The 23,161-nt window shown below is 41.9% G+C and overlaps 3 protein-coding genes across 4 annotated transcripts; all 3 read left to right on the top strand.

Moving 5' to 3' along the window:
- Positions 1-206: 206 nt before the first annotated feature.
- Positions 207-12,356, top strand: nsd1a (nuclear receptor binding SET domain protein 1a). The gene is made up of 23 exons (XM_026330143.1): positions 207-229; positions 470-1,341; positions 1,804-1,945; positions 2,092-2,264; positions 2,355-4,167; positions 4,260-4,384; positions 4,899-5,118; positions 5,217-5,320; positions 5,457-5,516; positions 6,167-6,385; positions 6,500-6,592; positions 6,688-6,811; positions 6,932-7,132; positions 7,434-7,613; positions 8,233-8,389; positions 8,485-8,690; positions 8,816-8,928; positions 9,018-9,287; positions 9,373-9,489; positions 9,630-9,771; positions 9,858-9,964; positions 10,056-10,260; positions 10,796-12,356. The coding sequence occupies exons 2-23, from the start codon at positions 487-489 to the stop codon at positions 11,599-11,601; spliced, it is 6,432 nt and encodes a 2,143-aa protein (XP_026185928.1). The 5' UTR covers positions 207-229; positions 470-486; the 3' UTR covers positions 11,602-12,356.
- A 1,315-nt stretch (positions 12,357-13,671) lies between these two features.
- On the top strand, positions 13,672-20,001 carry slu7 (SLU7 homolog, splicing factor). Of its 2 annotated transcripts, none has more exons than XM_026330893.1 (15): positions 13,672-13,804; positions 14,075-14,231; positions 15,148-15,301; positions 15,387-15,467; positions 15,563-15,727; positions 16,012-16,077; positions 16,176-16,307; positions 16,520-16,617; positions 16,751-16,818; positions 17,336-17,475; positions 17,779-17,940; positions 18,029-18,130; positions 18,247-18,324; positions 18,430-18,561; positions 18,667-20,001. In XM_026330893.1, the coding sequence occupies exons 2-15, from the start codon at positions 14,083-14,085 to the stop codon at positions 18,844-18,846; spliced, it is 1,707 nt and encodes a 568-aa protein (XP_026186678.1). In that variant the 5' UTR covers positions 13,672-13,804; positions 14,075-14,082; the 3' UTR covers positions 18,847-20,001. The 2 variants fall into 2 exon arrangements, with proteins under 2 accessions (XP_026186678.1, XP_026186677.1); XM_026330892.1 differs by having other exon boundaries at positions 13,672-13,813.
- A 24-nt stretch (positions 20,002-20,025) lies between these two features.
- Positions 20,026-22,248, top strand: c1qtnf2 (C1q and TNF related 2). Its single transcript, XM_026330894.1, has 3 exons — positions 20,026-20,366; positions 20,713-20,970; positions 21,271-22,248. The coding sequence occupies exons 1-3, from the start codon at positions 20,339-20,341 to the stop codon at positions 21,909-21,911; spliced, it is 927 nt and encodes a 308-aa protein (XP_026186679.1). The 5' UTR covers positions 20,026-20,338; the 3' UTR covers positions 21,912-22,248.
- Positions 22,249-23,161: the final 913 nt, after the last annotated feature.

Raw genomic sequence — 23,161 nt, 5'->3', positions numbered from 1 at the left:
TGTTTGTGTGAGCCACACACTGTGTTTCTGTGATGGCTCGGTGTCACCACCTCTACTACAGCCTCACCGCTCCTCCGTTGACTGAGCGATCGTCTCGATCACAGCCGTCAGACAAGCTGGTGTTATTTCCTGATGGACATTTTCTGATAGTTTAGTGAATGAAATGTGTGGACGGCGCGGGGTCGGCGAGCCGCTGTGTTTTTGTCTTGTTCCGTCCGACCTGCCTCAAGTATGGAGGCCATGCTTATTTTTGTGTGTGCGTGAGTGTGTGTGTGCACACAGTCTATTGCTTGGCATGCTCCTTTATGGGTTTCTGTCGGACCGGATCTGATTGACGCCTTATTTCTACAGTGTTTTATTGGTTTCTCAGCATGCGTTATTTTGTGTTGTGCCTCGGCAGATTGTAGTTAAGAGAGAAACCTAAGTGGCACATGTTCTCCTTCTAACCTGGCTGTGTTTTATTTGACAGGATATAGCCATGACAACATGAATCAGTCATACAGACCAGCTGTTAGGGTAAGCTCAGTGTTTGGTTCCGGCCAGCCAGAGCTGAGGCCCCGCAATGGCCTTGTGAGCACTTCCTATGGAAACCAATGTGGCATTGTGAAGTGTGGGTCAGACCAACCGTCGGCTGTGCAGACGCCGTCCTCCAGCTTCAAACAGGCAGCTGTGCTGGGGTACAGTCAGCCAGGCCGATCTCACTGCTACAGCCAGCTGAGGAGGCTGCAGGACCTCAACACTGTGGTCAACAGGCCTGACCTAGAGAGGGACCACCGTCCTAGGAACCACTTGCACTGTCCAAGCCCAATCAGTGATGACGACGATGATGAGTTTGAGGCACCATCAGTCCAGCTGCCTCCTTCTCCAGGCAATGATGATGACATGGAGGCTTTTGAGACGCTGCAGGGCATGAGCAGAAACGGCTTGTCACCTCACAGCTCTGAGAGCTTGGAACGCTGCTCTCCCATCCCAAATGGCTACCTGCATTTTGAGTCCTCACTGTTCGACAGCGGTGACATTAAGGCGGAGGACGAGCGGGAACGCACCAGTAGCGAGGACCTGGCACCTTTTCACCACTCCCCAAAATTCAAGCAGAATCGGACTGGGTCTGACAGTAAGACCGCACACAACTCAGGGGTGGATAAAAGGACTTACAAACCTGCTGTCTTTAATCTGATGTCCAAAACTATATCTGAACTCAATCCTACACTAAGTCCCAGTGCACTGCCAGAAATCACTATGAGAGATGGATGGAGCTTGGGCGAGGAATCGGACAGTGATGCTGAACTTACCTCTCCTGTTGACTCTGGACTTATTTCACCAGCTGGCACCAACTCTAATGTGAGTCTGAACCCCTGTAATGCTCACTTTATAAAGCTGACCTGGGTTATGTATTTCCATGGAGAAAGTAGGAGTGTCTATGCATCATAGCGATAGTTAATCAGAACTTATTGTACCTGTACAATTACCAGATGTGTAGACCTGTAGCACTGAGGCTCTTAATTATACTTTCATCAATTTTAGAAATGCACCAAATTTTTTAAACATGAACACAAAGCAACAGAAAACAGCTTAAAATCAATCAAACACAATAGACAAGTGTTCATCAGTGTAAATATTGTGTTTTCTATGCAAATGTAAACAATACAGAAGATTGTGTCTGTAGATCTTCTAATTCGAGGATCTGTACAATCATGGCAGTCATCTTTGTTTTGATGTTCACTGTATTATGTACTGTACCACTGTTTTCTGCATTATACATCAAATATCTACAATATAAACTATGTTCACTTTCCTTGCTAGTCCAACAGCCCAAAGAAAAAGCCTCTCCCTGCAGTAAAATACTTGGAAGGTGACTTGGTGTGGGCGAAGTTCAATAGACGGCCCTGGTGGCCCTGCCAAGTCACTTGTGATGCAGACAAGGGGACCCACACTAAAATGAAAGGTGAGGTTTGATTTGTATATGGTCTTAAAAATCAAATAGTTTTCCACAACATGCCCGTTACCTGAGAGATTAATGCCATGATAAAAGGAATTCAGTTGTCTGTCTGAGTTAATTAATAAGTTGACAACTATTGTATTTGATTTCAGTTCCCAGTCCCCGTCCATGTCGGATGTATTTCCTGGAGACAATTGGAGAAATTATAGAATCTGCCTGGGTTCCTGGGAATGTCATTGTTCCCTTTGAAGGCGGCCATCAATTCGAAAACCTGCCTGTGCTTAGACGGAGAGGGAAACAGAAGGAGAAAGACTACAAGTACACGGTAAATTTATGAAATAAAAAAAAATCTTATATAAAGTTACATGAACAATATTTTGAAAGAGATGATTGAGACTAATCCTGTTCTTGGCAGATACCTAAAAGTCTGCTGACTGCGTGGAAAGTCAGTGTAGCAGAAGCTGAGTATCTGCTCCCTGCTCGGCAAAGGAACACTGAAAATGGCCTTTCAGTGCCCATCGATGGAGAGGAGCGCGTACTCAGCCCACATCCTACTGAGCAGCCACAGGAGACTCCCTGTGCTTCTGTTGCCCCTGGTCGAACCTCGTCACCTAATACGGACCCAAGTGAAAATAAAAACTTCACAGATCAATCCAAGAGGAGCAAAGCTTGCAAGAGGAAAAAGAAATGTTTGTCAGACATATTTGGTCACATAGTGGGATCAAAGGAACCATCTAGCATCAAATTCACGGTGGACCAGTTTCATGCAACAACTCGTGCTGTGAAAGAAGAGCCAAAGGATTCCCCTTATGCTGACCTGGATTCAGTTCCAATGCTACACCGTCCTAAACGCACACCAGTGTCTCCAGCACAGGATACAGACAAACTGGTCCGAAAAGAGCAGGGTTCAACAAAAGCTAAAACAAAAGCTTATGAACCCAAAGTGAACCATTGTATAGCTTCTTGCAAGTCCTCTAGCATATTAACGAATAATGTGACATCTAAAGGTATAAATTCTGAACTGAGTTCGGGCAGCTGTAATGAACTCTCTTGTAGTCCGCCTAAGAAGCACTCTATGAGTTTTACTGCCAGCCGTCGTCTGATGTCGAGGGCTCTGAAAACAGAGGAAGAGGCGGCTCTTAATGATGAACTGGCCACAAGCCAAATCTCAGAGGCCCACACTGATGATTGTCTTGATCATACATCTTCTAATGCACCCATCAAAACTGAAATGTCTCCTGACTGGGAATTGCCAAGCAATTCATCATCCTCTACAAATCACAGGTCTCCAAAAAGGCGGGCAAGGAAGCCGGATAAGAAACTTATTTGTAATGGCTCATTGGTAAAGTCAAAAAGTGGAGGCACAAGTGTGCCCACTGTGCAGTCTGCTAAAGTCATTTCAGAAAATGTGTCCGATCAAATGTCTTCCTCCCCGTCCTCTTCTCTGTCGCCGATGGATGCTTTTCAAGATGTCAAGGAAGTAATGTTTAAATCTCTTGTTAAGGAGGACAGCAGTGACTCTGAGTTGACTGTATTTCGGCCTGATTCCAACTATAAATTCAGTACCTTCCTGATGCTTCTGAAAGACATTCATGATACCCGAGAAAAAGAAGGTAAACCTCTAACTCTTCCACCGTCACCAGTTCTGATCAAGGAGGAACCCCTGGTCATTCCTACCTCTACAGGAGATGACCCACTAAAGAGTTCTTGTGATGGTTTCACAAGAACTATAAAAACAGAGAAGGGCCAGTGTGAGAAATTGACAGTGGTGAAAACCAAGAATAGGACTAAACCTATAATGACAGCTGACACCTACCATTGTGAAGACTTTCCAGTTCACTCTCAGGCAGGGAGCTCAGACAAGCAGCGCAGAAAACAGCGACTGCCTGCCAAACTGAGCATACCTGGGCTTTCTTCAGACCTGGCTGATCTGGCTTATGGCAGGGAGTTTGTCAGTGGCCACTCTGATTTAGCTGCTCCTGGGTCTAGTCCTCCTGACACCGCTGATCCCCCAGCCAGCTACCTCAATAAGAACTCAGAATCCACAGTGGCTCCAAAGAAGCGCTGGCAGGTGGTTGAGAAGGCTCCTGAGAATAAAGGTGAAGATTTGACCGAGGTGTCCGCCGAGATCAATGGGTCTTATACAAGAGCATCGGCAGATATTGATCTGGGAGTTGAGAATCAGGCAGAGAATGGCTCGCAATTCTCAGGGACGTGCAGCACAGCTGGTAAGACACAACCTGCTGCTGTCAACTTTGTCCATTAAGGTGGTAAAATGAGCAAGACAGTGATATTTATTTTCTTATTAATGTTCACACAGGCCAGTCAGAGAACAAACGTCTCCGGAAACCAACTAAAAGACTCCTGGAGTCAACTGAAGAATATGAACAAATATTTACCCCAAGATGTAAATCAAAGAAACACACATCAGAATCTTTTCAAATGGTAAGACGTTAGTCTTTTTTGGTTTTCCTTTGGTACAAATAGAATAACAACATCTATCATAAGTCTGAATTGTGTTTTATTCACATGATTCTTGAATGTTCGGTATTTAAGAAAAACTTTAAATGTCCAGGACTGGATGTCTTGCTAGGTTTTGTCAGCACCCGGAGGGAAATATAAAGAACATTTTACAACCCTTTTCTTAAGGACAGAAGGTCTATCAAACCTAAATTGACTTTTCCTGTAAACATTCAACTTAACATCATGTGCTTCCCCCAGAGGAAAAAAAAATCTGTTGCCCATGAAGGAAATAGCTCTGAAATATTTATTTTTTTAAAGTCATCATGATAATCACACCATTTTGATTATGCCTGTACAAATTGGAGTAAAATATCCCTGTCATATAATTGGTTAACATGTGATCCCCCCAGCACAGGTAAACACATCCTGTGTATTTACATCAAAACTCCATAGTCAATGTGCTCAAATGGCGTGTCATTTGCATGTGTGTACACAGCAGACATCAGGGATGTCACCACTCCAGGATCTCAGCACCACACCAGGAATTGTTACCTCAGACTTGTCTTCTGTAGAGCCCACGGAGGCTCCACCAGAGCTGGAACAGAGTCCATCTCAGGACGAGTTTTCTCCTGTAGCGTCTCCAGTATCTCCGGCGTCAACGCAACCCTCTGTCGACACAGAGACAGCAGAAGAAACCGCTCTACCTCCTCAATCTGGTAAATAAGTTTAAAATGTCTTTTTACTGAACATTATGTTTAATCAAGTAGGTGTTGAACTGTAGGTTGTTAAGAATAGTTGTGTTGTGTGTCTTTAGACACAGGGTTATTAATCCAAGAAAGAAAGAGGCCAAGGAAGCTGTCACATAAGGTGCTGGAATGTACCATAGAAGAAGTGTCTGTTGCTTCTACAAAGAAGAAGGTATGTTCAGACTGAGATGGCAGCAGGGGACATGTACTATCCACATGTGTTTGTGAGGGGAAAATGTAAACGCGACTCCACCTAGTATTTTGAACTAGCATTGAAAATGTATGCATTCAATTTCTTTATTTCCTAGGAGCAAAAGCGACACAGTGGAGTTACCTCAAAGGTGAAGGTGTTAATCAAGAAATCTCAGGTACTACAAAAACACAAACTGCTATTATTATCCTCACATCCCACCACATAGTGTAGTGTTATACTTACTACATAGTGCCACAAAAGGTAATTGGATCTGAACGTATATTTAAATTTCTCTTGAACTATGGTCAGCTCTTCATGAAAGTTACAATTATTAACAAACACAATTTATTTAAAATAAAATACAAAAAAACATTGTGTTGGCTTTAAATAAATCATTCAGAAATAAATAAACACCCATAATATTGATCTAAACATGAAAGCTGGGACAGGAGTCCAGTCAATGAGACAAGACCCACAAACATTTAGAGTTTAATATTCACAAAAAACATCTGATCATAAAAAAAGCACTTATCAGACTTGACCTTTAAGAGTTGCTCATTTGCATGAAGCTGCTCAAAGAGATGCAGTCCCATAGCACAATGCAAAAAAGTTGTCCAGAGTAAGAGTTTAAGGCTTGAAGGAATCATTGGAGCTGGCTACATCCAAAGCTTCATTTACTTCCTTTCACCTGTGCTGCGAATGTATAATGGGTTTGTTTGGTAAAGATATAAAAAGATCAGATTACATTTTATGACCAAAACCAGGTCATTCAAATTCATATACTGTATACATACTCTTTTTAACCTGCAATATCCCACTGGATAGGTTGTATCTGTGAAGAAAGAAACAGCTATACCCAGCACAATCTGTGCACCCGCTGCTTCCCAGGACTCAGAGGGAAAGGATGTCCCAGGGGTCCTCACTCCGGACAGTCCTCCTAGCCCCAGAGGATCTAAGACCCCCAAACCGGAGGCAGAGATACAAACTTGCAGCACTGAGGAGAAACAAAACGTACACACTGGAACACTAACTCCAAAACCTGAGGTATGCATTTTGTATTGTTCAGCTAATGACTCAAGAATCTGCAATCCTCCAACCACATGCATAACAGTGGGTGTGAGTAACAGCAGCTCCTTTTTTTTTTTTTTGTCTCTGTAGGTGCTGTCTGTTGGTTTGAATGACAGTGTCTCTACCCAAGCTGATAACAAAGGCAAGATAGGAACTACATCCTTGAAGGAGAATGTCTGTCAGGTGAGATAATCCATGGGACAGTATAGAGACTTTGCTTCATATGTTGGACATATTTTTTATTGGATATATATGCATGTATGTGTATGTTTCTGCAGGTATGTGAGAGAACAGGAGACTTGCTGGTGTGTGACGGTCACTGTTACGGGGCCTTTCACGCGCAGTGCATTGGCCTGTCAGTGGCTCCCAAGGGAAAATTCTTCTGTCGTGAATGCGACACCGGTGGGTACACCGTGCGTCAGACAGTGGTGTGAAAGCAATCTGTCAGAGATCATGAAAATGTGGGTTCTTACCTACTTGAGTTTAGGAAAACATTAAAACCAGTATTTCTGTTCCTTTCAGGTTTCCACACATGCTTCGTATGTAAGAAGTCTGGTAATTTGGTAAAGCGATGCATGATACCACTGTGCGGGAAGTTCTACCACACCGACTGTATACTGGCCTACTCCGCCACCCAGCCACACAACAAAGGCTTCCGCTGCCCTTTGCATGTTTGCCTGTCCTGCCACATCGCCAACCCTCTCAACATCTGCAGCTCCAAAGGTGAGCTCTCCCTGAATCTCCTTGCCAAAGAAGGGTGACAAAGGGTGTGCTGTAGCCTTGACTATATATTTGTCTTAAACTTGGCGTGCAGGTACAAAATAGATGCATGTTATTTGTCAGGTTTTTCACAAGCTGTTAGATGTTGGTCATGAGCTGTTTCATCAATAAATTGCCACTAAATTTATTACTTATGGGCTTTAAGCATCATGACAAGATATGTCAGGATTTATTATTTTTTTTCTTTTTCATATGAAGGACTCCCTCTCTAAGCTGTCGGTGCTCCTCTGTATTTTTATCCTAGGACGATTGGCTCGATGTGTGCGCTGCCCTGTGGCTTATCATGCCAATGACAACTGCATGGCAGCAGGCAGCCTGGTCCTGGCAAACAACAGCTTTCTCTGCCCAAACCACTTCACCCCCCGCAAAGGCTGCAAGAACCATGAGCACATCAACGTTAGCTGGTGCTTTGTCTGCTCTGAAGGTGAGTCTGCTCTTGTTTGGGGATTTGAAATTGTTACCATAAAAGTTTTACTGCTATGATCATGTGTACAGTTCTTAATGAGTCCAGGTGTAAAATTGCTACATAGTTTGGAGCTGATGGGTGGGTTGTATCTTTAAAATATATCTTTTTCATTTTACGACACTCCACACACAAATCGGCCTCTAAAATCCAGGATCTTAAAAGGTCAGGATACCCTAACGAAATTACCAAAACTGATGTTATTTAGCAGAACCACGGTTGGATTTCTTTATCCCATTGCTTCTTTCTTGGTTGTTAGCAGTGTGTGTGTCCTTTAAGTCAGCGGTGCTGAAGTATTAGTAAGCAAAAGACAGGCATTTGATGAGTTTTCATGATGTGTATTTTTTTAATTCGTCAGCTGGTTATTTCTAAAAATGTCTCAAGTTTCAGATGATTGTAAAGCAGAATATTTATAAATAAAAGTTATTTTAAGATGTACCTTTGGCCTCGCAATAGCCATAATTTTACAAACCAAATAAAATAAAAATGTTTTTTTTTTTTTTTGTAAACTAAAATCTAATGGGAAAAATAGCCATCATAGCAGTAATCATTGGTATGTGTTTTTTTTGTGCTTTCACAGGGGGCAGTCTGCTGTGCTGTGAAGCCTGTCCTGCCGCTTTCCATCGGGAATGTTTGAATATAGAGATGCCTCAGGGCAGCTGGTTCTGCAATGACTGCAAAGGTGGAAAAAAGCCTCGAATTAAAGATATACTGTGGGTCAAATGGGGAAGATACCGGTAAGGGCACGGGGCCTTCTTCATACCCATAATCGCTGTAGGTGACAGCTACTTTACTCATATTTCGATTTCTGACACCTGACCTAACTCTTTAGGTGGTGGCCTGCAGAGGTATGTCTTGCCAAAGATGTCCCAAATAACATCCTGAGGATGAAACATGAAGTGGGAGAGTTCCCAGTTCAGTTCTTTGGCTCCAAAGATTTTGTGTGGACATACCAGGCTAGGGTCTTCCCTTACATGGAAGGTGACACTCACAACATAGAGAAAATGGGCAAAGGTGCAGATGCAGTGTACAAAAAGGGTATGTGTTTGAGTTAAGTTGCTGTATTCTTACAAGTGCTAATGTTCATCTTTTTTTTTTTTTTTTTTTTTTGCTCTTGAGCTTATGTGTAAATCATCTGATTAAGATCATGTCTGTGTCTTTAGCCCTGACAGAAGCAGCAGAGCGGTTCAGAGAGCTCCAGGTAGAAAAGGAAATGAAGCAGCTTCAAGAGGACAGAAAAAATGACAAGAAACCTCCTCCATACAGGCACATTAAGGTACCATGTCACCAAATAGTCATTTGTACCTTTCTGTCCTGATCTTCTATGTTTTTAAAAAAAATAAAGCCATTATATGTGATTCTTAGGTCAACCGAGCAATTGGGAAGGTGCAATTTATCACGGCTGACCTATCAGAGATCCCACGTTGTAACTGTAAGGCATCTGACGAGAACCCCTGCGGCGTCGATTCAGAGTGCATTAACCGCATGCTGATGTATGAGTGCCACCCTCAGGTGTGTGTGGCAGGGGAGCGATGTCAGAACCAGGCCTTCACAAAGCGCCAGTACACACCTGTGGAGATTTTCAGGACACTGTCGCGTGGATGGGGTTTACGTGGTGTGGCAGACATCAAGAAGGTAGGTTAGAAGAAATCAGACAAGATTTCTGATAATGTGAATATTGTGGTTAGTACATATAATCATATCTTCTGTTGCTTCTCAGGGAGCGTTTGTCAGTGAATACGTAGGAGAAGTTATAGATGAAGAAGAATGTCGAACCAGGATCAGACATGCCCAGGAAAATGACATCTCTAACTTCTACATGCTTACACTGGACAAGGTGAGTCTGAGCCTGATGACCCAAATCTAATCTGTACCTACTGCAGCTCAGCAGCACATTTAATGTATAATTTAGATCAATTGCTTTGCCAAAACAAGTCTGTGTTTTTTTGTTTTTTGTTTGTTTGTTTGTTTTTCCAGGACCGGATCATTGATGCCGGGCCCAGAGGGAACCAGGCTCGCTTCATGAACCATAGTTGCCAGCCGAACTGTGAGACTCAGAAGTGGACTGTGAACGGGGACACCAGGGTGGGGCTGTTTGCTCTACAAGAAATCCCGAAAGGTTTGTGTGACAGGCTAGGAGTCATTGAGATATTTTATTTTTGTACAGACTTGAACAACATAGACCTAATGCAACATTCACTCTAGGTGAGGAGCTGACTTTCAACTACAACTTGGAATGTCTTGGCAATGGGAAAACTGCCTGTAAATGTGGAGCACCGAATTGCAGTGGTTTTCTGGGTGTTCGGCCAAAGGTAAAAGCGTAGATTTAAAACTCTTAAAAAGGCTTGCATAACTTTACAGCTTAAAAGAAAAGCTGACTTCCTTTCCCTTGTCATTGTTCAGAACCAGCCACCAGCTGACAAATTAAAACTAAAGGAAGGGAAAAGAAAGGCACCAATGAAGAAGAAGACCAAGCAAGAAGTGACCAAGGAGAGGGAAGATGAGTGCTTCAGCTGTGGTGATGGGGGACAGATAGTGTCCTGTAAGAAACCAGGTTGCCCAAAGGTTTATCACGCCGACTGTCTCAACCTGGCCAAGAGGCCTGCAGGCAAGTAGGGCTGCTGGTGTTTTCAGAAGGAACAGTCTGATTACAGGTTTTTTTAAGGGAGCAATTTATATTAGGTGATCCCTATTAATAAATAAATAAAAAAATAAATGTACTGTATTTTGTTCCTATGCAAAATGTGAATAGTTGTTTAAATGACTGAATGAATTCATAGTTGATTATAATGTTTGAGGTTGTGGAAAATTTGCCATGTTTTATTGGTCCTGATATAAATAACTTGGATGTGATTGTTTTGCTAAATTTGGATAAAAGTGGATTAAATAACAAAATGTTTAGCATCTATCATTTTGGGCAAATGTGCCAAACTTTTCATACTTGCAACATGTGGAATGGCTCACTTGTGATTTTCATGGTCTCACTTTGGAAGTTTTTGACAATTTTGACTGAAGCTGTTTAGTATGTAAAACTATTAATTTTATCCACCTGTTTCTGATTTAAAGAAAAATACTGTTTGTACTTACACTAAAATACAAGATATGTTTCATGTCCTGAGGACTGACTCTTACCTTGTCTCCAGGGCGGTGGGAGTGTCCGTGGCACCAGTGTGACCACTGTGGTAAAGAAGCGGCTTCATTCTGTGAGATGTGCCCCAGTTCTTACTGTAAGGAGCACCGTGAAGGCATGCTCTTCATCTCCAAGCTGGATGGCAAACTATCCTGCAGTGAACACGACCCCTGTGGGCCTGATCCTCTGGAGCCTGGGGAGATTCGAGAATACATGCCCAACATGACCTCCATGAGGCCCGGGGCCACCGTTCTGCCTGTCTCTCGCTTGTTGGTTCCAGACTCCAGAAAAGCCAGTTCTGCTACTGTTCCCACTCCTTCACCGGCTAACCAGGCTGCACTGACCAGGCAGGAGCCCCCTCCTCGTCTCTACATTAACACAAAGACTGCTACCTCGAGCTTCGTCCCCTCCAGCAGGTCTTACCTCACAGACAGGACTGATGAAAATGTACTCTCCACTCCTACCCCCTCCAAAGACAAGAGAGAGGATGGTGAGGTTGAAGACGGGGAGGTGTGTGGTTTGGAAATGGAAGAGGTAGAAGATGATGATGAGGAGGAGGAGGATGACGATGAGGACGACGACGCTGACGATGATGATGAAGAAGCAGAGGAGGAAGAGATGGAGGTAGTGGAATATGATGAAGATGAACCGCTGTATGGAGGTGACTCGCTGGAGGAAGACGCTGAGGAGCAGGAGGACAACGAAGAAGGAGGGCATGTGTATGACACCTGGGGTGATTATATAGATGAAGATGCTGATGATGGAGAGGTAAAGGAGGACTTGGATGAGTGGGGGAGAGTGGAAGACGACGACAAATAACTCAGTCCACTCATTCCTTCATAACTACCCAGTAGAAACTCTCAATAGCCATTCAAAGGACAAAATAATTTGATACTGTATTTTGGTACCTACATGAATGCAACATCGCCTTCACTTTGGTACTAGATTGCCTTCTCATCCTCAGACTGCTGGACTGGGGGATTTGTACTGGTGCTAAGGCTTGGGGGCTGATTTAGTCCGTCTCTTTCTACTTTCTGTCAATATGTTTATTTGTGTCTGGTGCTGTTATGTTCTTTCTCTAAACACTGTTTACATTTTTGGCCTTTTTTAAGATGTTTAGAAAATAAGAAATGGTGAGAACTTTTTACCAGACCAAACAGTTACCATAAGGACATTTTAGGTTGTTGATGTCTTTAACCTTGTCTTTCTAAATACACGAGTGAATAAAAAAAAAAATAGTGTTCTCACCAGTCCATGTTACAGATGGGCACAACAATAACTGCTTGGTGATTCAGAGGAATTCAAAAATAAACCCACTGGGGTCAGTAATACTGTAGACAATTCTTCTCAAGACTAAACAAGCCTGTTCTTTTTCTCCATTTAAATTTTTTTTTTATTAATTTATCCATTTTCCCTTCTACACAGGTAGGTCGGATCTCAGGATCGGATGCATGATGAAAATCATTTTCAACAACCCAAATAAAGTATGCATCACAGATGTCACTAACATTGGTTTTACAGCCCTCACTTCTGTTCCATTACCTGAATTAGAATAAAAATTAAGTACTTATTCACTTGTTATCCGGTATTTGTTCTCTTAGTCACACCTGGCAGAAGAAATCTTCTCTAAAAGTCAAGACAGCGTAAAATATTAGAAAGCTACATTTAACCAAGTTGCAGTAGCTAAACTGCCATGTTTTCTAAGTGTATACGCAAGGAGCGTCAGCAGACAGGAGAAGGGTTCTCGTTGTGATTCATATATTCTCCTTGAGGTTTTTATTTAAAGCTGTCAGAAGAATTGTACATTAGATACTGCTGGTAACCATTTGTTACGTAAATTTTTTTTGTTGGGGGGAGTCTCTTCTTCTTTTCATTGGTTGGTCGCAACCGGCTTTGGAGGTGCATACCGCCGCCTACTGTATCGGAGTGTATTATTTTTTTGGGGGGGCGGGTTCCTTCTTCCTCGTTAGTTTCTTCTTCCTCGTTAGTTTCTTCTTCTTTCCGTTATTGCGGTTGTCAAACAACGAAATGGTGTATCATCGCCACCAACTGGACAGCATTCTCGCTTATTTCATATTCTTTATAAGGGTCTAGAAGTATACTATCTCCATATCAACACATAACTGACCTGCTTTGCATTTTGAGGTGTCATATCAACAATTTTACATACGTGTCTTTTTTTTTACTGTTGTCTATGGAGGACTGCAGGGAGATTTTCCGTTGCAGTACCGCGAGTGGCCAGTGGGAAAGATTTACTGAAGGACAGAGGGAGGCATCCATGTGATGTTGTGTTTAAAATGTTTAAAGTTTATTTTTATGATTGACAGACAAGTATTTCCAAATTCTTCAAAAGTTGAAGAAATTGAATTTCAAATCATTAACAAATAATACCCAGTGGCAGAAACGTCAGAACGATTTAATTTTGAGGTTGTCCACTCTGTCATAAAGATCCTGAAACCACTGGCACCATTTCATTAATATCAGGTCATGGTACATATTGATAGTCTTAGTACAATAATCCGAAATATCTGGAATGGTCAATATTATTATGGCTAAAAATTATATAAAATAAATTCAATTATTTTCTTTACTGATATTAGCTAGCTACACGCTTGCCAACACACATATATATATCTATATATAAAAACATATATATAGATATATATCAATATGTATTTGACTACGATTGTATGGCCTTTAACCTATTATGTGTCAATTAACTGACTTGTTTGGCTCTATATAGTTATCTAGGGTTCAATTGCCGTTTGAATAATTTAATTATGGCGCTTCTTTGCCTTGAAATGTATGAAATATCTGGAGTAATGCGCCACAATATTACCATACGTTAAATAAAGTTTATTTTGAAAGAGGGAAACCGGATGTGACGTGAAATGGTTGACGTAAAATGTCGGTGGTCGTGTGTTAGTGGAAATACAACAGATGAGATTTTATAACAGGCGAGATACAGAGAAATTGACGTTTCGGGAGGGAACCATCGTGTTATTACTTGGATCCTAACAAGGCAACTAAAGTATTAATTCAGTTTACAGTAGATAACTTAAAATACTTCGTGCACATTTAGGTTAGCGTTACTGGTAAACAGCTAACGCTAGCTAGATAAGCTAACAGTCAGTTAACGTTGGGCTGACGATATGTTCTGCTTCGCCTTTATCTTATTTATCATTTAATTAACTTATTTTTCATCTTTGTGAACAAAAGGAGTCTGTTCTGGACATGTAGGTTTTCACTAAACATGTCAGTGTGATAATCTACGGTGTGTGTCTGGGGACAGGTTCAGTCATGACCGAGCAGACCAGTGGGAACTCGGAGGGGATCGTGGGCCTGGATGAGCCCAAGAAGATGACCAGGGAGGACTGGAGGAAGAAGAAGGAGCTGGAGGAGCAAAGAAAACTGGGAAACGCTCCAGCTGAGGTGGACGAGGAGGGGAAGTAAGTTTCTGCCTGCGCCCTGTTAAGTATTCTGCAGAAACGCACTTCACAACTGATGTTCATCTTGGGAAGTTCAAATGGTATTACTTGCAATAATAGATCAATGTTTCCGAATGTCAAGGTGCTCCTCAGGGTAGCTACATTTTTAAGGACATAGTGGTAGGGCAGCATAGTGGATGAGTGGTTGGAATTGTTGCCTTACAGCAACAAGGTTCATGGTTCAAAACCCATCAGGGGCCTTTCTGTGTGGAGTTTGCATGTTCTCCCTGTGCTTGTGTGGGTTTTCTCCAGGTACTCTGGTTTCCTCCCACAGTCCAAAAACATGTATGTCAGGTTGATTGGTGACTCTAAATTGCCCATAGGAGTGAGTGTGAGTGTGTGAGGTTGTTTGTCTCTATGTGGCCCTGTGATGGACTGGTGACCTGTCCAGGGTGGACCCCTGCCTTTCACCCAAAGAGCGATGGGATAGGCTCCAGAAGATTCGACACACTGATTTTTAACGTAAGCTGGGCCAAATGAATGAATGAACATCTGATGCAACATCTGCTCTGAGTGATGGCAAACACTAGTGCCGCCAAATTGAGAAACGGTGTACGCAAACAGAACTTGGCGAGGGCGTATGCATACAGTATTTTATTCCTCTTATTTCTGTGTCGACTTAATTGGTGACGTAAATCAGCGTCACTTGAAGTATCCTGAAGTGTGATTTACTCTATACGGCATGGTGTAAGTCTGAGTTTGACGGTGGTAGTAAGGATGTAAGCCGGGGTATGAGTGTAAACATATATTAAAAATGGAAAAAGTGTGCTCTGGTATATTGTATATTGATGTAGTGGAGCTCCTGATAATGAATTATTTGATCATCACGTGCATAGATGATAAGACGTGCTGCTTGTGCACTTCTTCTCTTTGCCAGGGACATAAACCCTCACATCCCACAGTATATTTCATCAGTGCCGTGGTACATTGACCCATCCAAAAGACCCACACTAAAGCATCAGAGACCCCAGGATGAAAACCAGAAGCAATACACACCTATTGGAGAGTGGTATAAGCGAGGGGTGCAAGAGGTGAGAGTGAATCATTAAGGTACTCTTGAATGGCTATAACCAGTACACTTTAAAGTTAATAGCCTAATGTTGCTCCTCTTGACAGAATACTGTTACAACTAAATTTCGTAAGGGAGCTTGTGAAAACTGTGGCGCCATGACGCACAAGAAGAAAGACTGCTTGGAGGTAGAATAACTTAAGGTCTTCAAATAACACTTTAAACACATATTACTTCTGTGTACTTAAATGTCAGTTCATGACCTTCACTTATGGTTCACCAGCGACCCAGAAGTGTTGGGGCTAAGTACACAGGCAGAGACATAGCTCCAGATGAACACACCCAGGTTCAGCTCTCCATGGACTATGATGGGAAGCGGGATCGGTGGAATGGCTATGACCCTGAGGAACACCAGCGCATCGTGGAAGAGTATGCCAAAGTGGACCTGGTAAGCAGTTCACTGGGTAGATAGGTAGAGCATTTAGTTGGTTTGTTGCAAAGAAATAAACTTTAATGTCCCCTAAAGACCGCATCAAGAGTACAGGCTCCTGCCATCTCCCCACACAGAATTTCAGAACTTCAAACGCTAAACATGAATACATGAGCATTTTATTGGTATAAGAATAATATACATGAATATTTGACATTAAATGTTGTCACCCAATAAACTGAGAGCTCTGGGTGGTGCCTTTGGCCACAAACTGAACCTGACATTGCGTTTTTCGTTGTTAGGCCAAAAGGACACTGAAGGTCCAGAAACTTCAGGATGAGTTGGCCTCAGGAAAACTGGACCAAACTGTAAGTCCTTGCTAATATTGATGAATAGTATTTAGTCTTTAATTTAAAAGATAAAATGTAGAGACTAACATTTAACATTTTGAATCTTTTCTCTGCAGGAACGGGAACATGACAGTGAGGATGAGGATGAAGATAAATATGCAGATGACATTGACATGCCTGGTCAGAACTTTGACTCTAAGAGACGAATCACAGTCAGAAATCTGCGTATCAGAGAAGACATAGCTAAAGTAAGTGACATTTAACCTACTGGCTATGTTCATTTGCTATTCGATTCTTAGCTTCCTAACTGCAATAAGTGTTTTCTACCTGGTGGACTGTGTTTGAATTAGAAGAATCCACAGGAAACATTTGTGCACTAATGCTGATTAAATCAAGAGTTGAGCAAATGTTACAAACACAGATGTTAATAATCTGAACTTGTCGTGTCTGTTTCTCACAGTACTTGAGAAATCTGGATCCAAATTCTGCCTACTATGATCCCAAGACTCGAGCTATGAGAGAGAATCCATACTCCAACACTGGCATGAACCCTGATGAGTAAGATACAGCTTTTGTTTACTGAAAGCTTAGTTTTTACTGGCTGCTACTGTAATCATATGTAAACTGTTATATGTGTGTTGTGTGTGTGTGTGTGTGTGTGTGTGTGTGTGTGTGTGTGTGTGTGTGACAGAGTGGGATATGCGGGAGACAACTTTGCGCGCTATAGTGGAGACACAATCACCATGGCTCAAACACAGTGTAAGTGACCAGCACCATTCTGCCATCACCATCTTAGAAAAAGTACTTGCTACTTCATTGATAAAACTGCATTGTTGGTAAGTTGGTGCTGTACAAATACTTTTGGTAGCACTAAAGCACCTGTACTTACATTTAAATAAGTAAAGTTGAGCAACACAACATTTACATAACAGCAGCAAGTGTTTATGTATTGACAAGGCAAAGTAAGTTATCTTTAAAATAGTATTTTAAAAGTTGTAAAAGAAGACACATTCCAAACTATTTCCATTGTACAATTGTTTAGTCACATGCCTACCAAAACAGATTTGAGCAAGAAAGGAAATAAAGCACATGAACAGTATACAAATGTAGTCTTACCCTAGACAGTGGCATTTCCTACAAACTGAAGTTTGACGTTGTTATTGATCCTACAATTACTTCTTACTGCTAACAAAGTTAAAAGAGCCAACTATATTATCAAAGTATACCTGTATTCTTTAGATAATCAAACATTTTGACTGTAAGCATCTCATCACAGTGTTTGCCTGGGAGGCCTATGAGAGAGGCACTGAGGTGCATCTGCAGGCTGACCCCACCAAACTGGAGCTACTCCACTGCTCCTTCAAGGTCAAGAAGGAGGACTTTAAGGAGGAACAGAGAGAGAGCATCTTGGAAAAGGTATTTAACTGACATCAGATTTTTAAATGACTATATGTTTATGGGCACTTGTATTGTATTTTGTTATATGATGATTTCCTAGATGCATGTTATAGCAACAGTTACATTGTAAGAATGTGGTCATCAACTTCTTACTTTGGTCCATAAATATCACTGGGTGTTTCTCTCATTATGATCAGTAATTGCTGTTTTGGATTAACAGCCAGCGGTTTTAATACAACTCTTTAATCTCAAAATGTTGTACAAAGACCTACTGGCTGATGACTTTACTGACGATGTCTCCTATCTGTGTGTTACAATCAGTATGGCGGTCAAGAGCACTTAGACGCTCCTGCACGGGAGCTGCTGTTGGCCCAGACCGAGGACTACGTGGAGTACTCTCGTCACGGCGCTGTACTGAAAGGACTTGAGAAGGCTGTCGCCCGCTCTAAGTATGAGGAGGACGTGCTCATCAACAACCACACGGTAAGGATGACAGAACAGGTTACAGCTCTTGGTAATTCAGTCAGATTTCAGTCGTTTATTCAAAAAAAAAAAAATTTTGTATTTGTAGTGTATCTGGGGCTCTTACTGGAAGGATGGCTGCTGGGGATACAAGTGTTGTTACTCCATGGCGAGACAAAGCTACTGCACAGGAGACGCTGGGATTAAAATAGTAAGCACTTGAACTGATGACATCTAAAGGCTGTTTTATACACACAGTATGTTCGCTCTTTTAAAGTAGCCTCTTGACTTACATGTGGCTTTTTTGGTTGTTTGATTAACCTTCAGAACAATTCGGACTGTGTTCCATTTGAAGAGGGATTAAACGAGCTACAGGAAGAGGAACAGCCCAAGTCTCTGCTGGAAGTAAGTGAAAAGATTTAAATTTGAACAAGGTATCGATAATGAACAATGAAAGTTTTTTTAATTGTCTGATTAAAAATGTTGATATGGTGTGTTCATCATCAACAGATGCATCGAGATAAAATGATGAAAGAGAAGAAGAAGAAAAAGAAGAGCAAGAAGAACAAGAAGAACAAGAAGCATGGCTCTGACAGCAGCGATTCAGAGGATGACGAGAAGAAGAAGGAAAAACTGAGGAAGGTAACAAATTTTTGTATTTACAGAGGACAGAAATCTTGTCTGTGGGCCATCTCTCTGTAGTTTGGCTGTTTTCTTTGACTGACCTACACTCTGTCTTCCTCCTAGGCACTAGAAGCAGAGGACAAAAGGGTGAAGCATATAGAAGCATTAATGCAGCTGGATGAGAGGAAGAGGCCATACAACAGCCTGCAGGAAGTGAAGGCGCCAACTGAGGAGGAGATGGAGGCCTTCCGCATGAAACGCAGCCGACCAGATGATCCCATGGCTTCCTTCCTGGGACAGTGACCTCCTCTTATTTCTGCTGACTCCCTGAAACTCTTTCTACAGATTCTACTAGAGCAGCTGCTCGGTGAAAAAAAAAAAAAAAAAAAAATTCTTTTAGATAATTCGACTCTGAGCTTGTAATTTTACAGCAAGAGCCTGCTTTCTGGTTGCAAAGGTGGAACAGAAACTGTATAGTATTTTCTATGTTTTATTTTCTCCACCTTTTTGTTTTTGAAGCCACAGTCAGATATTACACTGGATGATAGTGACATCTGCTGTTGGTTTTACTCGGACAGTTGTGTAAAACATAACACTCTTCTTGGATCCTTTTAAACTCATTTCAGTACAGAGCCACCCTCAGTTTAAGTAACTTTTAGTGGGGTTTATACATTTATAATAAAGTCTATTTCTCTGAATGCAGTGTGTCACTTGAAAAGAATTTGTTTGACCGGAACCATGCACATGTATTAGTATTATTGTAAATGTGCCAGTGTTGGCCAGAAAGATTATATTCAACTGTGTACTCTGGACAAAAGTGAAAGATCTCCTTAATACATGTTTAAATATCTAAAAAATTTCAGCTGACTTTGTGTCCACAAAAAGATAAATTAGAGGCTCAATGGTGAAAAAATGACAAATATATATATAAACGTGTGTAGCTTCAGAAGTTTAACTGCTGAGCATGAGGTTTCCTACATCACTTTGAAGTGTGTGGACTGCAGGTTTCAAGTTTCCAAATCATCCTTGTTTATGTTGTGTCTTGAACAGTAGTTGGCCTCCAAAATAGACAGGAGCTCCCACTGTCCTGGCGATCACTGGCCACTCACTGTTTTAATGTATTTTTTCACATGTTCCACATGATGTTGTAAATATACTGTATGTGCAGATCAGATGTGATCATAAGATTTTGTGAACGCGTCTTTTCTTTCTGTTTGTATCATAGAGAGACCCACAGCACATCAGCCGGTTATGTAATTTCTGTTCACATGCTTCCAGTTAAAGGTGAATACAGTAGAGCTGGGACGTTACACTCTCATCTTGCTTTTCAACACAGCTATAAACAAAAACACATCTGGTAATGTTCATGGTGTTATACACTGCTGCAGAATGTAGACCACCTTGTTCATCTTTGGTGATCCTGAGAAAATATTTTTCTTCAATATATGCAAAACTCATGATTGTGTAGAACATCCATGCTCTTGTTGTTGTTTCATGTCTATTGCATACCAAGTCTATTTTGCCATGAGGGTGAGTTTGTGAACAAGCCATGTGTCACTGCTTCAGCTGAGCAATGCAGATGCACTAATATGAATGTAGTGACATCATGGTGAAAGTATTCTTTGGCAGTGTATTTGCTTCAACAGGGCGGATGTTGTAGACAGTGATTCGCTGGGCTGCACATTTCTCTGCAGTGCTTCTCTAAAAGAATGCTCTCTCACCCCATTGTTGGAAAATCATGTAGGAAAGTTTGTGCATTCTAATCCTGAAAAAAGGACTCGGATAGCGCCGAAAAATGCCCATGGGTCAGAGTTTCTCAACTGGTGAGTTGTTTATGTTTTCAAAATGTCCGATATGCTCCCTTTGCAAAAACACACTGTAAGCTCTATTCCTTGTATTCATACAACCAGAACATGCACATCATCTTATTTTGTAAGCATTTGGTCATAACAGTGACTACACCACAAAGATAAATGTGTAAGGGTTTGACAACAGATTATATCTGTATGCATGTACTCTGCCACACCTCGCTGTTTCAGTCACATGTCATTTGGGCAGATTTTTATGTTTAGGGCATTTGCATCATCTGCCTCTGACTGGTACACAGAAACCAAAACAAATGTATTGTTTTGAACAATTACGTTCCCTCTTTTTCTTCTGACTCCACAGTGACCATCCTACTCCAGAAATGCATGATTTTCTGTTTGATGTCAGTTGTTGTCTCCCAGTCTGTGAGTTCCTCATTTAAGAAAGGTCGCAACATCACCATCCACTCCTCCCAGCTCGTCTGCGGTCTGCCAGGCCCAGCGGGACCTGCAGGGAACCCAGGAGCCCCTGGATCACCAGGGTCCATGGGCCCCATGGGACCACCGGGGAGGGATGGCCCAGACGGAAAGGATGGGGAGAAAGGACAAAAAGGAGAGAGAGGTAGTTATTCACTGACACCTCTGCAGAATTACTTCTATTTCTTTTTGTCTGTCACACATGGAGTCTATTCTGTGTAAACACTTACACCTCCTGTATTCTGCATCCACAGTGTCTGATCTTGCATTAAATCTCTCTTATACATCAGATTTCCAGCAGCAAAGACAGATAACACTGTTTGATAACCTGAACTGAACTAAAAAATAATAGTACATAGTTCTTATGAGGAGTTATTCCAGGCTCTTGTGGCTTTTCATGTTGACTTTTTGTATTCAGTTAAGCATGTGTGTTTTTGTTGTTCAGGTGATCCAGGGAGGACTGGGAACCCAGGCAAGCCAGGTGTGAAAGGCCGTGAAGGTGTTATTGGTAAGGCTGGGCCTCGGGGACTGAAGGGGCTTCGTGGAATACCAGGGGTGGCTGGAAAACAAGGAAATAAGGGAGAGCTGGGTGACATGGGCCAGCAGGGAGCTCCAGGAGGCTGTAACTGTGGCCGCCAAGCCCGTTCAGCCTTCTCTGTGGCGGTGTCAAAGAGCTACCCTAAAGAGCGAATACCCATCCGCTTCAACCGGGTCCTGCTGAATGAGGGGAATCACTACAATGTCAGCAGTGGAAAGTTTGTCTGTGCTATCCCTGGAGTCTATTATTTCACCTATGACATCACTCTGGCAAATAAGCACCTGGCCATAGGGCTGGTGCACAATGGACAGTACAAGATCAAGACGTTTGATGCAAACACAGGGAACCATGATGTGGCATCTGGTTCTACTGTTCTCCACCTGAAGAAGTCAGATCAGGTCTGGCTGCAGATTTTCTACTCTGAACAGAACGGACTCTTCTTTGACCCTTTCTGGACAGACAGCACTTTCACTGGCTTCCTTATCTATGCTGACCAGGACTTTCTCAGTGAAGCTGATAGGAAAGCTAATGTCCAGAATGACTATTAATGCTTTAATACTGTAATTTTGTTTTTACAATGGACTTTATATGAAAATATGATCAAAACCTCTTTTAAATACTCACTCCCCAATTGCAGACTTCTGTAAAGTTGACTGATTTTTTTTTTTTAACAAGTTCTGACACCAGGGGGCACACAAGGAAAGAAAACAAATGTTAGATCACTCACGGTGTAAAAAAGCTTAATACAATTTGTGCAAACCTTAGTTGAATGCATTTGATTCATGCATGTAACAGGTTTTATAAATACCATATTTTTATTCATAGTCATGTGTTTTTGTTCACAAAGTCAAACAGCGTTGTTATAAATTAAATTAATTGACTCTTGTCTTTCATAAAAGCAAAGGATTTATTCAATACCAAGGTGAAGGCGTTGTTCCAGTCACCTTACCGGGAGCCTTTTAAGTGAGAGGAGAACTTGCACCTGGGAAAGGTGAGGTGTGGGATTTTGTTAACTGCTGTAGAGGGCACATTTCTGCAGCCACAGTGATACAGGCACATACAGCCACATATACAGACACACAGAAATACAGGATGGCAGCAGCCGCAGACATTTATTCAGCTATTGCACCTTTAAGTTTAAAACTCCCATTGGAAAACAATGGTGGATCTCAGTCATCATCACAGCAACAGTGTGGAAAATAGAGGATGGGTCCAATTAGCCTTTTTGATTGGGATGCCCTAATGGATTTTTAAGCCAAGTTTGGTACAGTTCTGACAAACTAAATTTTGGCTGACCATGCAATTTCATGTCACAGAAAATGGAGGCTGTCTGCCATCGCCAAGGCAACAGCGGGTAAAATAGAACATGGGTCTCATTGGCTTTTTTGATCGGGATGCTCTAAAGGATTTGTCTGCAAAATTTGGTACAGTTCTGACAAACTAAAATGTGTCTCTCCATGCAAACTTGAAAGCCCTTACAAAGGGGGCGCCACTGCGCCTATATTGATTTTGTTTGATCACATGGGTTCAGGCCCATGGGGAGTGTAACTGATTAAAATTTGACACACAACAGCTGCAGATATTGCTACAGCATTTGCATCTTTAAGTGTAAAACTCCCATAGGAAAAGAATGGTGGCTGTGGGTCATCGCCACGGCAACATCGTGATAATAGAGCATGGGTGTCATTGGCTTTTTTGATCAGGATGCCCTAAAGGATTTGTGTGCCAAATTTGGTACATTTCTGACAAACTAAATTTTGGCTCTCCATTCAAATTTTTGCAAATTTTCAAAATGTTA

This window comes from Mastacembelus armatus, chromosome 10 (genome assembly GCF_900324485.2).
Source record: "Mastacembelus armatus chromosome 10, fMasArm1.2, whole genome shotgun sequence".
NCBI lineage: Eukaryota > Metazoa > Chordata > Actinopteri > Synbranchiformes > Mastacembelidae > Mastacembelus > Mastacembelus armatus.
The sequence above is the reverse complement of the archived record's forward strand: the minus strand, read 5'-3'. Positions and strand labels throughout refer to the sequence as shown.

Bases quoted from the DNA above. Each gene is read 5' to 3' on its own strand.
- nsd1a (XM_026330143.1), top strand. From the start codon at position 487: ATGAATCAGTCATACAGACCAGCTGTTAGGGTAAGCTCAGTGTTTGGT. The intron at 6,593-6,687 runs GTGAGATAATCC...ATGTTTCTGCAG, and splicing joins TGAAGGAGAATGTCTGTCAG to GTATGTGAGAGAACAGGAGA. The intron at 9,288-9,372 runs GTAGGTTAGAAG...GTTGCTTCTCAG, and splicing joins GTGTGGCAGACATCAAGAAG to GGAGCGTTTGTCAGTGAATA.
- slu7 (XM_026330893.1), top strand. From the start codon at position 14,083: ATGACCGAGCAGACCAGTGGGAACTCGGAGGGGATCGTGGGCCTGGAT. The intron at 15,468-15,562 runs GTAGAATAACTT...ATGGTTCACCAG, and splicing joins AGAAGAAAGACTGCTTGGAG to CGACCCAGAAGTGTTGGGGC. The intron at 16,819-17,335 runs GTAAGTGACCAG...ATCTCATCACAG, and splicing joins CACCATGGCTCAAACACAGT to TGTTTGCCTGGGAGGCCTAT.
- c1qtnf2 (XM_026330894.1), top strand. From the start codon at position 20,339: ATGCCCATGGGTCAGAGTTTCTCAACTG. The intron at 20,367-20,712 runs GTGAGTTGTTTA...CTGACTCCACAG, and splicing joins GGGTCAGAGTTTCTCAACTG to TGACCATCCTACTCCAGAAA. The intron at 20,971-21,270 runs GTAGTTATTCAC...TTTGTTGTTCAG, and splicing joins AGGACAAAAAGGAGAGAGAG to GTGATCCAGGGAGGACTGGG.